Below are 14,251 nucleotides of genomic sequence, written 5' to 3' on the forward strand. Positions count from 1 at the left end.
AATTTGGCTAAGAAGAAAGTGTTGTTTCATCAAGACAATGCGCCAGCTAACATATCTGATATTGCAATGGCCAAAATTGATGAATTAAAGTATGAATTGCTACCCCATCCACCCTATTCGTCAGATTTAGCACCCTCGGATTACTTTCTGTTCCTAGGCGGTCCTTGACAGTTCTTATTATAAAAAGGGTATTGAACTTATTGACATCGCTGTGAGAAGTGTATGGAGCTAAAAGGAGATAACGCTGAAAAATAAATAAATTTTTTTCCAAACTTTTGGTGTTTTCTTTGTTGAACCACAGTCGTAAACAGCAGAGTTAACTGCAGGGACGTTTTTAAAAGATTAAAAAGCCTAAATTTACTCTGATTTAAACACTTTTAGAGTGTAGATAGATAGAGGACGATTTAGCAACGAATCTGGGGTTTTATTGAATTATTCGAATGGAGTGGGAGTTCGAAAACAAAGGAATACTCGAAATGGTTGAAGAAAAACTTAACAAGCTACAAGATATAGCAATATATCAAATTATTAATCTTGATGATGATGATGACATTGCCGATGAAAATGATATAGTAAATTCGGAGATTTTTCATCTAATAAAAGACAAAGTTTTCCCTAAAATTAGTGTTTATTTCATCTTGTCAGTGGATGTGCCAAACTATTAGTTATTTTACAATCAAAGTAAAAAGTATTGGAAAGTCTCAATTATTTTTAAATAATAATAATAAAAAATTAGTTCTTCAACTAAATTAATATGATGTAGTGAATCAACCGGTATATTATGCAAATAAAGTTAATTACCTTTTTATTTAACGAATCCGCTAATTATTTCTTTGGAAATTAACTCAATTTTGTGATATTTTTCAATATTTGTACACGACTAATTTAAACAGTGACATGAATACCGTTTTCGGGAATTCTATGTGTCATTTTATTTGGTGTTAACAAGTTACGCATTTTCTAAATTCCTTTCCTCGTAAACATCATTAACATGGTATTTTACAAACATTTGCGATATATTAAGTGTCAGGTAGCCGGCTGTGTATAGTGCATTAATTAATCCATGACGTGAATATTATCATGTAAGTCGTTTTCATAAATTATAATTCATTCGTATTATTAAATGTGAGGTTAAGTTCATACAGAACCAGAGACTAACTAAGACAGATATACGAAGAGGTTCAGTAATTTTGTATAAATAAATACTTCAAAGGATTGAAATCTTACATTCTATTACCAAAATTGTATGTTCAACGATATGACTTAACTAAAATCAAAACAATTTTCTTGTTAACAGGAATCTGCCATTTCATTTGTGTCGAAATTTGTACAGATTTGTAACCGTGTATCCACCACATCTTCCAGAACTGACACCGCAATCATTTCTTTGGGTTAATCGTTTCTAAAGTTGAGATTTTCAACTTATTGAGTTAATTGAATGAGAAAATAAAACAAAAACGACCTTTTTTGATAAAAAAAAATGTTCTATAGCATCAGAACAAGGCAATTGTGATGTTTCCATGCTAAAAATCCATGTATCAGGCTACTTTTCGCATCCTCATCCACCATATTCTCAAGATTTAGTCTCTAGTGGTTATTTCTTGTGTCTTAATCTCAATGACCATTCAATAATTTATATTCATCTATCTCACGTACACGAAAATTACGGTACAATTACCTGCTGGGTGGTATCGGCGATTGATTAATGCCGATCAAAAGCTCGCTCGTATTAAAAAAATCTCATGATTTCCATAGGAATTCAGCTTCCTCAACGCATCTATTTAGAAGGGTATTTAATAGATTTTTTTATATATAATCCCGTCCTTCCCTTGATCTAACTTCTTGTTGTATGATAATAAAAATTAATTAAAATTATAGTTGTCACTGGCTAGTACGTCTAGTGAGCCGAGTCCGGAACCATTATTCGATATACACGATATGCATGGTCAAGCTGCGCTTCACGTTGCAGCGAGATTGGGACAGGCCCAAGTAGTAAAGGTAAGTTAAAAATCACATTGACTCGATTCTGGATATCGAAGTGACTTATCTTACAGTTTAAATATGATCCATAATTATATACAGTCGACTTGTGGAATTTCAAATGTTTCAGGTACTTTTAGAAGCAGGCGCTAACGCCGATCAAGCAGATGTCGATGGTTGGACTCCTCTTAGAGCGGCGGCTTGGGGAGGACATACAGAGGTAAAGTCCACAATCTAATATACAAATGAGAAAATCTTATAAAATTTAAACTGTTTTTAACAATTGGGTGAATTTATTTTACTTACTATTTATTTTTTACACTATGCACTAAACTATTCATTAAATTATTCACTAATACGTAACTATTCACTAACTTTATAATTTATTTAAATTTCTTTCACTATTTCGATCGATTCACTTTATACAAAAATTATTAATTAGGTTCTAGAATGTAAACAAATGGTTTCTATATAAACGGCCATAATATATTGTAATTAAGTTATAAAAACAAGTTTTTGCCGTTCTCGGAAAATGTTTTCCCGGCGCGTCTACCAAATTTTACATTCTATTAATATAATAGAACAAAACCATCCTCACGATCTAGGTCAATAGACGAATTCGTAATATGAAATAATTGGAATAAGAAAAAGGACGATTTTATCTCAAAAATATGATATTTTAATTTCTTAGGTTGTCGAATTGTTGGTGAAACATGGTTGTAGTCTTGATAGCGTCGACGCCGAGAATCGAACCGCCTTACGAGCCGCCGCTTGGTCCGGTCACGAAGAAATAGTAAAAATCCTTCTTCAAAATGGAGCTAATGTCAATTTAACCGACCACGAAGGTCGAACAGCCCTTATAGCTGCCGCTTATATGGGACACGCCGATATTGTAGAACATTTACTAAATTTCGGAGCCGATATTAATCACGCCGATGCTGATGGAAGAACGGCTCTATCGGTAGCAGCTTTGTGCGCTCCGAGAACACCAGGGGCTAATGTCGTCGCGACGTTATTGGAAAGGAACGCTACCGTCGATTATAAGGATAAGGAAGGGATGACGCCGTTATTGGTGGCGTCCTTCGAAGGTCACAGGTACTATTAACATGTGGTTATGATCGATTTTTTTTTAATTTTCAATTTTTACAGGGACGTCTGCGAACTTCTTTTGGAAAACGAAGCGGACGTAGATCATTGCGACCACGGTGGTAGAAGTCCTTTATGGGCGGCGGCTAGTATGGGGCACGCTCCTGTTGTTGCTCTACTATTGTTTTGGGGTTGTTGTATAGATTCCATGGATTCCGAGGGGCGAACTGTATTGTCAGTGGCAGCCGCTCAAGGTAGAGACGCTCTAATATCTCTATTCTCTATTTATCCGTTAATATCTTTTGTTTTTTTATTTAGGCTGCGTTGAAGTCGTCAGACAACTGCTGGACAGAGGTTTGGACGAACAACACCGCGACAATTCCGGATGGACGCCATTACATTATGCAGCATTTGAGGGTGAATTTTGTACATTTAATAATAAAAATATAGTTTTAATGCCCTTATTATTGAAAAACATTGACCAACGCATTGATTTTGAAGTGATTTAATGATGATTTACTATTTTTTTGTTTTCTTTTTACCAAAATTGTATGTTATACGGTATGACTTTTTGAATTTCCCGCCTTAAACTAAAACTTTTAAATTAATTGAATGAGAATTTAAAACAAAAAAGACCTTTTTTGATAAAGAAAATGTGCTTTAGCATCAGGACAAGGCAATTGTGAAGTTTCCGTGCTAAAAATCTATGTATTAGGCTACTTATATCATCCTCATCCACCATATTCTAAGTATTTACTCTCTAGTGGTTATTTGTTGTTTCTTAACCTGAAGGTATGGTTCAGAAATATCTCAGGTATGAGTTTCTTGGAGTTATTCGATACCAAAGAAGATCAAGTTGGGTTTTTGAGTTCATTGTGTCAATTTAATAAGAATTTGAAACAAAAACGATTTTGTTTGACAAAAAGAAACTACTTTTGTATGAGGACAATGCATCGGTGTAATTTCCATGCCAAAAATCTATGTATTAGGCTACTTCTGGTATCCTCATCTACCATATTCTCAGGATTTAGTCTCAAGTGATTATTTCTTGTTTCTGATCTGAAGAAGTGGCACACGAAAAACGTTGGATGATTAGTATAAAGAGTCTTAGGGAAATATAAAATGTTTTTTATATATAAAGAAAACTTGTTGACTCTCCCTCGTAATACTATTGTAACTATTATTAATGAAATTGATATTTAGAGTGCAAAATCAAAATTTGTCGATACATTATTGAAAAAAAGTTAAATAACTTTTAAGAAATTTGAAAATACCAAAACCAGAGGCTTTTCGCATTAAAATATGACAACGGTGTAGCTTTTATGACAAAAACCCATGAAATAGTCTACTGCTAGCTTCCTTATCCACCATAATCTCTGGATTTAGTCTCGAGTGGTTATTTCTTGTTTTTGAACCTGAAGAAATGGTTTTTAAATAACTATTTTGATGTCATCATCAAATATTATTTTTTTGGGTTTAGACAAACGGTATAAAGAGTCCAAGTGGAATACGTTGAAATATAAAATGTATTTTTTTAACCCCCATGACACCATTTCAACAATTGTTAATGGAAAAATTCTCAAATAACATCCAGAAAGTTTTAAAATATCAAAATTTGGTTGTTCGTTAACATTTTTCGATTCAAAAATAACCGACATTAATTGTTGTTAAAATTTTTCTACATATTAACTAGGAAACATTCAACTACTAGTTTATATAAGCTGGAGTCCTTCAAAATACTCTTTTGGGACCAATACTGTACCAAATACTTATTTACCTCAGTAGTGAACCTTCTTCGGCAATGAAGAATGGTTCAAAACATGGAGAATGAAAATCAAATGATTCAATCCCCATTTTGAACAAAAATAATATCCTCCAATTTCCTTAAACGTCAATTCTGATGTTTTTTGAAGCTATACGGGTTATTCCATTTTCCCATGTAACTTTGCTTTTGTCCATATGATCATACAGTTAACGATTATTATAGAAATCGCATTATCTATAAAAGGAAACGTAAGGAACATTATGAACCATTTTTTTTTCTCATCATTCAGGACATCTTGATGTTTGCGAAGCTCTATTGGAAGCAGGAGCTAGAGTAGATGAGACTGATAACGAAGGAAAAGCTCCTTTAGCGCTGGCATCGCAAGGGGGACACACGGCCTTAGTTAATTTATTCATAGACAAATATAACGCACCTGTCGATCAAAGACCTCACGATGGAAAGACTGCTCTAAGGTAAGTACTAACAAGATTAAAACTCAAATTATTATCGATGAAGATTTATTTAATCCCGTAACTTGTACTTTTCAGTGTTAAATTTGTATTGTTACATCTACACTTTCCTTCCATATGTTTCTAGTTCTTTTTTCCATTTTTTCAGTCCTCTTTTTCAATAATTATCCTTCTTGAGCTACTTTTCTTTTAATATTTCATTTACTAATTAAGTTTTAATGCTTATTAACCTTCTTAATTATTTTCAAGTTTCTACTGGTTTTCCATATTATATTTTCTCAATATAATCTCTTATCTTTTGGTTTTTTTTGTTCTACTTCCAACATCCTGTTACCTTCATCAGATATTGTATAAGGGTTCCAGTCACCTAATTCTTCCACCGTATCCTCAATTTTTTCTCTCTTCCTCAACTTATACTACAGTTTTTCCTCTTTTTTATCAAAGACCATGTCAAAGGGTAATTTCAAATTAATTATATTACATTAATTATATTACAGATTGGCTGCTTTAGAAGGCCATTATGATATAGTCCAAATACTGGTTTCCAATGGTGCTGATATGGACTCCAAAGATGCCGATGGTAGAAGTACCTTGTATGTATTAGCTCTGGATAATAGATTGGCAATGGCAAAATATTTTGTACAACAAGGTGCCGATGTAGAAACCAGAGATTTGGAGGTAAAATATTAAATAAAAGCAGATTTTATTAATTTAATTTTTGTTAAATTAAATTATGTAGAAAAAATAACTTCAGCAAATGGATAAATAATGGAAAATATCAATGAATTTTTTTTATTTTTGAACATAATTATTAAATATTTGTCTTTTACTATTCTTCTCTATTTCTCGTTCCACTTTTCCATGTTTTGATCCCGGAAGTACCGTGAATAAAGTATCACCCTGTTTAGGACCTCGTTTGATTTAGAATTCACTTTTTCCACTATTTTTCTCCACTTATTTTGACTATTATTCTCCATTCGTTTTTATTTCTCATTCCACCTTTCCATTTAGTGACATTTATGGTTGTTAAATTTTCCAAAGTTTGGTTTTTCCTCTCATGCCTTGATCAACCTTTACGTGTTTTCTCTATATGGCTCCTGTCTATACATTTCAACTTTTTACAGTTCTATATCAATGAATTGAGTTTCTCCATTCTTCTGTCTTAATTCTTCCATATATATTCTTTTTTTCCACTGTTTTATAAGCTTATGTACTGCAAATTAAGAATCTAGAATCTCGTTTGATATCGAATTCATTGGGTCATTTGATCTACTATACTCTATGTCATTCTGAACATACTGTATATTTTATATTGGATTTAATCTTTTATATTTTTAGGGTCGGACGCCTTTACATGTGTCATCTTGGCAAGGACACACGGAAATGGTATCACTTTTATTAACTTACGGTAAAGCACAAGTAGACGCTTGCGATTTAGAAAATAGAACGGCATTACATTCTGCCAGTTGGCAGGGTCACAGCGATATTGTTAAAATGCTTTTAGAACATGGAGCGATGCCCGATCATACTTGCAACCAAGGAGCCACAGCTTTAGGTAAGTTATTTAAAATTTCTTTCGTTCCTTATAAACATTTTCCTTCTCTTCTTCACTCATCTACTGGCGGCTTCACCAATGATTTTTTTTTATTTATATTCCATATCCATGTATGTTGCCATTTTCCTTGGAGAATCATCTCCCATTGATCTGGTTCCAAATATTTTGCCATATTCCCATTATTACCATCCGCTGGTACAAAACTGGATGGATTAAAAGACAAACTTAACTGCATTGAAAGATTTTTTCAGTTAAATTGAATTCTTCTAATATCTAGTAGATTCGACCCGAAAAGCATCATATGGTGGTATCGTTATTCATTTTTGTCACTTAACTGAATTATGGAAAATCTTTCCACATACCAATATTGTTGCTTCGTTCATTAAAAAAATGTTTATTCATCAAATACTTATAGGTATAGCGGCTCAAGAAGGTCACGAACTGTGTGTGGTGGCATTACTGGAACATGGTGCAGATCCAAATCATTCGGATGCATGTGGGAGGAATGCATTGAGAGTTGCCGCCAAATCGGGGCATAGGGGAGTAGTAAGACTGCTGGAAGAGTACAACGCTAGATCACACAAAGTGGCGCATACAAGTAGTAGTGCCAATTCTATTACCTCGGGTAAGAGTCATCGATAACAGTTTCTTATGATGTATATACATTAACTTTTTGAAAACAAATTGTAAGACCAAGTTGGCTGTACCAAATAATGAAGAAGCCGACAGCTTTGCCAAAGAGGAGCAACGATTCCATATTTTGGACTAGAATTCTATTGAACTGAACATGTGGTTAAAAGATCAGATTTACTGGAGAGACACTCCAGGCATAAGATAATCTAAAGGAGTCATAACTTTTTCTCGAATTGTTCAGAAACGACATTACATCTTAAGATGATGGTTACAGCAGAGGGCTACACCTGTAGATACTGGGAGCAAGCCAAAGAGACAGTAGAGCGATTAATGGATGGATTTCTTTGGGAGGAGTCTACGTATTTTGGAGACAGAACAGTAACAAGCAAAGTCATATACAAAATATCCTTTTTTGGTATAATTGCAGAGCAGCTGGAAGACAAAAACGACTTCCCAAACTATTCTAATCTAAGATATTTTGATATTGTTGCTACGATTATTATGGGAAGTCGTATACCATGAGCTTGGCTAAAATTAAGAAACTTGGTCCTCTCTGACTAGTCACTTTTTATAGCAGGATATAGATAAAATAGGCATCAAAAAGGACTTTACGACGATACTAATTAAGAATCATGACAGATAGGGATACAGCACCGAATTAAAACTCAGATGTCTCAAAAAAATAACCCAAAAGGTGGTACTAAGGTTTTTGGGACTGGTACCAAAACTAACGAATAACAGGATATAAGGAATAACAGATTCTTTTTAATTTGGGTTCCTTGGGTATCATTCCCGATGAAAAGTTTCCGAAATAGGAGAAGTTCTCTGACGCTGCTTTCCCGAGCTGGATCACTCCTTCCAGAACACTTTAGCATCAGAAAGCATTGGTCGGAATGCATCGTTAAAATGTTTTGGACAAGATACCTGTTGTAGTACATATCTAACATCCTTGAAACCAGTACATGTACTGGATTAAAGTCGAGAGCTGTAGATATCAAAAAGATCTCTGGTAGTTGTATATATCTTTTTTTGTTACTAATTATTTATTATTTTCAGCTTCAACTGCAGAAACTAAACCATCCTGCGCTATTCTATATCCTTCCGGAAGTACAGGAGACTGGTCTGATCAGCAGAGGAGATCGATGGTATCGTTAGGAAATCACAGTTCTAATTCAAAGTCTAGTTCCAATTTGACTGGATCGAGTCAGTCAAGTAGACACGGAGATAGACAAAGAGAAACCGTACAAAATACTCAGGTAATTAATTATGGAGTAAATTAATTTCGATAATTTAAGAATATTTTTTGTAGCCCATGTCGTTTACGCAACAACTTCAACAGTGTACCAGAGGTGGTAAAACCAGACCTCTAAGTAAACTGCTGTCGCCTTTACAAAGTGAACCTCAGAGTCCTATTTATGCGTCACCTCCTTTAAGTCCTGTTAATGATACTCCCAATGTTTTCGGTAAGTTTAGGCCCTCCAATTAATTATGAACAATAAACAGTTTCATTCAATAAACAGAACAAATTTACAGATTCCTTCTTAGGCGCAATGAATATATACCAACCGGTTTTGAGGCACAATAATTTCGCTAAGGCTCCTGATACTCATTTCGCTCGCGATACTCACATGAGAATCATTTTGGGAAATACGAGTAGTTCGCCTTTTAGCAAAGACAAAAAACCGGAACCTGTACAGGAAGCTCCAAATTCCAAATCAAGGTAATCGAATATGAAATTAAACCACAATTGAAATATAATTTCACATGTTTTTTTAGTAATCACAAACCAAAAAGGAACGGAATAGTAACTAATCCAGCTTTAAGACTCGTCGCCAACGTGAAAAACGGAATCGATACCGCGGCGGCGAATTTACGAAAATCCACATCGGGAGCTAATCCCGCTTCCAAGACGAACAGTTTCCATTGGCGCAAGGAGACACCTTTGTAGAAAACAAAAGGATTTAATGCGCCAACAACTAGTCAATATATAACGGTAAGTATTACACCATGAAACGATCATGGTCAATGTCCAATTGGCGTCCATAACCCATTCTTGGAGTTGCTAAGACACACTTAATATGAAACAAGATAAGACACACATAGATGGATTTTCTGCCTCTATTACCAAACAACTACTTCAATTAAACAGGCGCGAAATTCGAGTAGTGACTGCCATTTAACTGGACACAGTCATCTAAGATGCATCAGTACTCGAACAAGTACAGTTCAAACACTCACAGTTTGCCTGACAATATCAAAAAGGTGCTTGATTGATGTTCAAATTGAATGGGAAGAAGCATAATAAATTGCAATTTTGATACCAATTTGAATAGTCTTCTTTGAAGTCTACTATCATTTTCAATGCTTGTTCTTTCTCTTATTAGAAGACTATGTTTTGTTTTTTCAAAAAAGTTGTGGCTTTAACTACAAACTCTCACGGTCTCTCCTGCAGTCTACTCGTATTTGGACACACTTTTTTTGTCATTTTTACAGACTATTTGATAAAAATGATCTTTGAGTGCTGTTTCATTGAACATAATGTTTTCATCAAATTGTCGATTAATTACTACTGTCTAGTAGCCGGTAACTCTGTCCTTGTGAATCTAACATAAGTTTTATTTATATTTTTAATAGGGTTTCGTCCCTTAAAAGTAAATTTTTCCATATTATGTCTCGGACGAATCTCAATATAATAGCAGATGCTACTGAAGGTGCTTTTACTTCTAATTTCAGATTCCCATGGCTTCTTCTTCTAATTTTCATATGTTGTCTTGTTTATATAAGATGGTCTTCCTTCAAGTCTACTGGTATTCCATATGTCTTCTTTTGTCATTTTCACAACTCTATCATCGCCCATCTTGTGAAAAGAATCATTAAGTGCTCTTTTTCGAATCCATGTCAATTTTGCTATATTTGGCATATTAGATATTGTTTTGATATCATCATCCCTTGTTTTAACTGTTTTGTACAGTCATTGGTTATAAATTTTTAAGTTAATTTCTTTATTAAAAGCTGTTTAGTAGTCTTGTCCTTGTGGAATTAACAGGAACCTCAATATTATAGCAGATATTGTTGTTATTGTTTCTAATTCTTGTTTCAGATTACCATAACTTGTTCTTATACAATTTTTCATTCAATATGGTCTTCCCTAAGTTCTACTGGTATTCGGTCTCTTCCTTTATCATTTTAACATCGTCCATCTCATAAAAATGACTCTTTTCCGAGTCCAAGCCCATCTTTCTTTTTTTTTAAGAATTCACGGTAACTGTTGGATATGTAACCACTACCACAGGCTTCTGCAGGCAGTCCAGGTTCATATTACTACATCTGGAACACCAGGTATTGCTCAGATATCAACGTTTCTTGTTTTAATTGTTTTGTACTGTTATTTAATGAAACTTTTCTATCTAATTCGGTCTTAAAAGCTATATCCACCCCTTGTGGACCTTTCTATTCTTAGAAAAATATTTTTCCATATTAATATTTCGAAGGAATCTCTATATCGTAGCAAATTTTGTTATTTGTGCCTCATGTACCGAACACATTCATTCATGATTCATTTCCCATACTTGAAAATATATTTTTCTTTATTACATCTTAAAGAAGATTGTTGTTTGGACTTAAACCTTCAAAATCTGGATTCTTCAATCAATAATAGTTAATTTGTAATTACTTAATAATTTTTTTTTTGTCGTAGGTTTTAAAATCGACTTTAAAAATAAAATGAACAATGCTAACGTATAACAACACTCACCTAGTCTTAAATATATCAAAGAAATAATTTTTAATAGTGATTAATTTTACAATAAGTTTTTTATGTTTACCTTTTCTATTTTTTTATACAAGATTTTTCAAAATATTATTTACTTGTACTCCAATAACAAAAGCCATGAAATAATCTGGAGTGGTAATGTTTAATAGGTTTAGATGGTGCTGGTAATGATATCTTTGGGATACCCAGCACCCGTGATTCTTGTTTGGATTGTTGGACTACTCTCGTGCTCTCAAAATTATATGGTAAATCGTTAGACTTGATTTTTCCATATCCTGTGAACAGTTTTTGCATTTTCTTACTTCCAGTTGATCTTAAAGATCCATTGTTGGTGCTACTTGCTATGGTTTACGCTAGAAATAAAAGGGCACAATAAATTATGTATATGTAACTGTATACTTACTTTTGAATCACCCTATAGATCTAACTGGAAAAAATAAAACAAGCACAATAACTTTGAACCTTAAACTGTTGAATTAGTTCAATTTTTCTTTAATTCAACTTCAAATTTTGAAAAATTTTGTATATGACTACTATTCATATACAGAGTGTCCGAAAAATCTCGTACCAAATGCAAACTATAGTTTCTAGATGTATAATTTTATCCGAAAGTTCATTCTAGAGGAAAAAATCAGAAAATATTTTTCCAATAACTTTACAGTAAATTTTTTTCAAAAACTGCTCAATAAACTGGCCTTCAAACCCCAGTATTTATTAATAAAGTTAGATGGACATAGTAAAATACTATTTGTATTTTACGTTTGACTGGAGAGTTTTTTTGTACACCCTGTATATATATTTCGTTCGGCCTATGTTATAATTCAACGATGTATCATAATTTTTTCGATAAATACGTTTGACTTTTGTGATAGCTTAGTGTTTAATAATAAGTAATTAAGTATTCTGTAAATTGTTTGAAAGGCGTTGATTAGGGTGTTTTTGTAGTGGTTTCTTTTTAATTGATAATGGATTACTGCCGATCTAATATGAAAATGTCTGTCATAACCATAATAAAATATTCAATATTTCAATATCAACGTTTAAAAATTATTATTAACATAATTAGAAGCATCCAATATAAGAAATTATCCCCGAACATATTTTATTATAAGCAGGTACTCATTTTTTCCAAACTTATGAAGGGAAATTTACAATCTTTCTCTTGAACTTTTGAATACATAATTAAGTGGATAATTCGAATGTGTAACATCTTATTTTCTCCAAAATTAAAATAACTTTTATGGCCTTCCATTTTCGTTTAACCTTGGCAGACTTTGGTCTGTGTTGTACCATTTTTACCTATAACTTCCTATTGTACCTATTTAATCTTTAGTCCTTTTTAAGTTTGTTGTCTACTTCATATTTAATGATTTTTTCAGTCTCCTCACCAATTCAGTTATTTCTTGTTGATTTTTTTGTATTATTGCTTCTTGTTCTGTTACTTCTGTATTCTTTATCCAGTTCCACTTATTTTTTGTATTCTTAGGTATTTCATTCTGTTATTTCTATTTTTGTCTCAATTTGCCCCCTAATTGTCAAATTTACTATAACATATGTTTATTTTTCCATTTTCATATCTATATCTACATTTTTTTGTCACATATTTTGCTAATATTTGATCGGCAGTTATTTGAGTTGTAATAATACCAATATGAAAAGTTCTCTAATAAAACTGATGAGTAATATTTTAGGGCAATATGAATTTTTTGTTGCAAATACCTACAGTTTGCCAAGTAGCTTTATAAATTTTGATAAAGTATCCAGATATTCTATTTGTTCAGTAGGATCTCAATTAAATATTTTTTATATTCGTCATTATTAGTTTATAAGGATAAAATTAACTTCCGGGTCTAGTTGCAGGATTCACATATCGAATTTTGTCGCTATTTACATCACAAATATTACATATTTTCACAATTGCTAAAATTTATAAAAAAAAAACAAAAAAATGCGCATTTTTACTTGGTGTATTCGAAAACAAATTAAAATACCGATTTGATTTGTTTACAGTACACACAATATTCCCATCGTCTTACTTTTTTTCTCTTCGAATGTGATCTTTTTATTTAAATATTTTGTTATGTACTGGGTGAGTCAAAGAGCAACCTGTTTGAGGCCTTTTTGTCTTTTTTGAGCAAAATTTCCCCTTTCTCAATTTATTATTATTGGTTATTCCTAAAACTAGACCTCGAGATCAATAATCAACTTAATTACCAATGAGTTATAACAATCGTGGAATATTTTTTGTAATTATTTTTGTAAATTTTTTTTATTTATTAAAAATATGTCCTAAACTAGTTTACATTTGAACAGATTGGTCTAATTTTGTTTTCTGAGACGTCTGTGTTCAAATGTAAGTTCAGACCACTATTGGGGTAGAACCCCTTTATATCAATTAATATTATATGCCTTTTGTATTTACATAAAGCTTTAGTTTTATACAGTTTTAAAACTTGTGCACTGTATATGTTGAAACAGTATTAAATAAAACTATTTAAAATATATATAACAATAAACTTCTGTTTTCGATTATTTCCCTAACATGTAAAAATTAGTCAAAAACTAAAGTGGCTCATGAAAATTTCGATATTTGACTCTGAATGTTCCTATGAAGGTAGAGGAAACTCCTTCTATGCCTTTTTTATTTTAATCTTGTTAATAAGACAAAATATAGCAAAAAAGTCATCAAATATGAGAAAAATGTTCCAATGAAGGTATTGGAAACTCATTTTGTACTTTCTTTATTTTAATCTTGCCGAAAAAGACAACATACTACAAGAAAGTTATTTTTGGTTCATTTTTTCTACTAAAAACTCAATTTTAGAATGTAAAAAGTAAATCTTAGACGGTAACATTAAAAAGCCAATCTTCGAATCATCAAGGAGAACACAACTAATTTCAAGAGCTTCAAGAACATGGCTCTAGTGAACTGCCCATCATAAACGTCTTATATATAAATAATTTTAATCTAGATCTGTTTTAGGATAAAT

At 32.5% G+C, this 14,251-nt stretch overlaps 1 protein-coding gene across 2 annotated transcripts in view; it reads left to right on the plus strand.

The window, feature by feature from the left end:
* Positions 1 to 13,777, plus strand: part of LOC130901256 (ankyrin repeat domain-containing protein 50) — a 23,036-nt gene extending 9,259 nt beyond the window's left edge. For both annotated transcript variants that reach the window (XM_057812477.1, XM_057812478.1), the window contains exons 3-16: positions 1,879 to 1,998; positions 2,111 to 2,200; positions 2,672 to 3,075; positions 3,130 to 3,320; positions 3,385 to 3,483; positions 5,121 to 5,304; positions 5,799 to 5,979; positions 6,640 to 6,856; positions 7,272 to 7,481; positions 8,546 to 8,745; positions 8,799 to 8,952; positions 9,023 to 9,209; positions 9,266 to 9,482; positions 11,187 to 13,777. In XM_057812477.1, coding sequence (XP_057668460.1) covers positions 1,879 to 1,998; positions 2,111 to 2,200; positions 2,672 to 3,075; positions 3,130 to 3,320; positions 3,385 to 3,483; positions 5,121 to 5,304; positions 5,799 to 5,979; positions 6,640 to 6,856; positions 7,272 to 7,481; positions 8,546 to 8,745; positions 8,799 to 8,952; positions 9,023 to 9,209; positions 9,266 to 9,437 — 2,409 coding nt within the window. In that variant the 3' untranslated portion in view covers positions 9,438 to 9,482; positions 11,187 to 13,777. The remainder of the gene's footprint in view (positions 1 to 1,878; positions 1,999 to 2,110; positions 2,201 to 2,671; positions 3,076 to 3,129; positions 3,321 to 3,384; positions 3,484 to 5,120; positions 5,305 to 5,798; positions 5,980 to 6,639; positions 6,857 to 7,271; positions 7,482 to 8,545; positions 8,746 to 8,798; positions 8,953 to 9,022; positions 9,210 to 9,265; positions 9,483 to 11,186) is intronic.
* The last annotated feature ends 474 nt before the right edge of the window (positions 13,778 to 14,251 follow it).

The sequence above is a fragment of the Diorhabda carinulata genome, chromosome X (assembly GCF_026250575.1).
Source record: "Diorhabda carinulata isolate Delta chromosome X, icDioCari1.1, whole genome shotgun sequence".
In the NCBI taxonomy this organism is placed as follows: Eukaryota; Metazoa; Arthropoda; class Insecta; order Coleoptera; family Chrysomelidae; genus Diorhabda; species Diorhabda carinulata.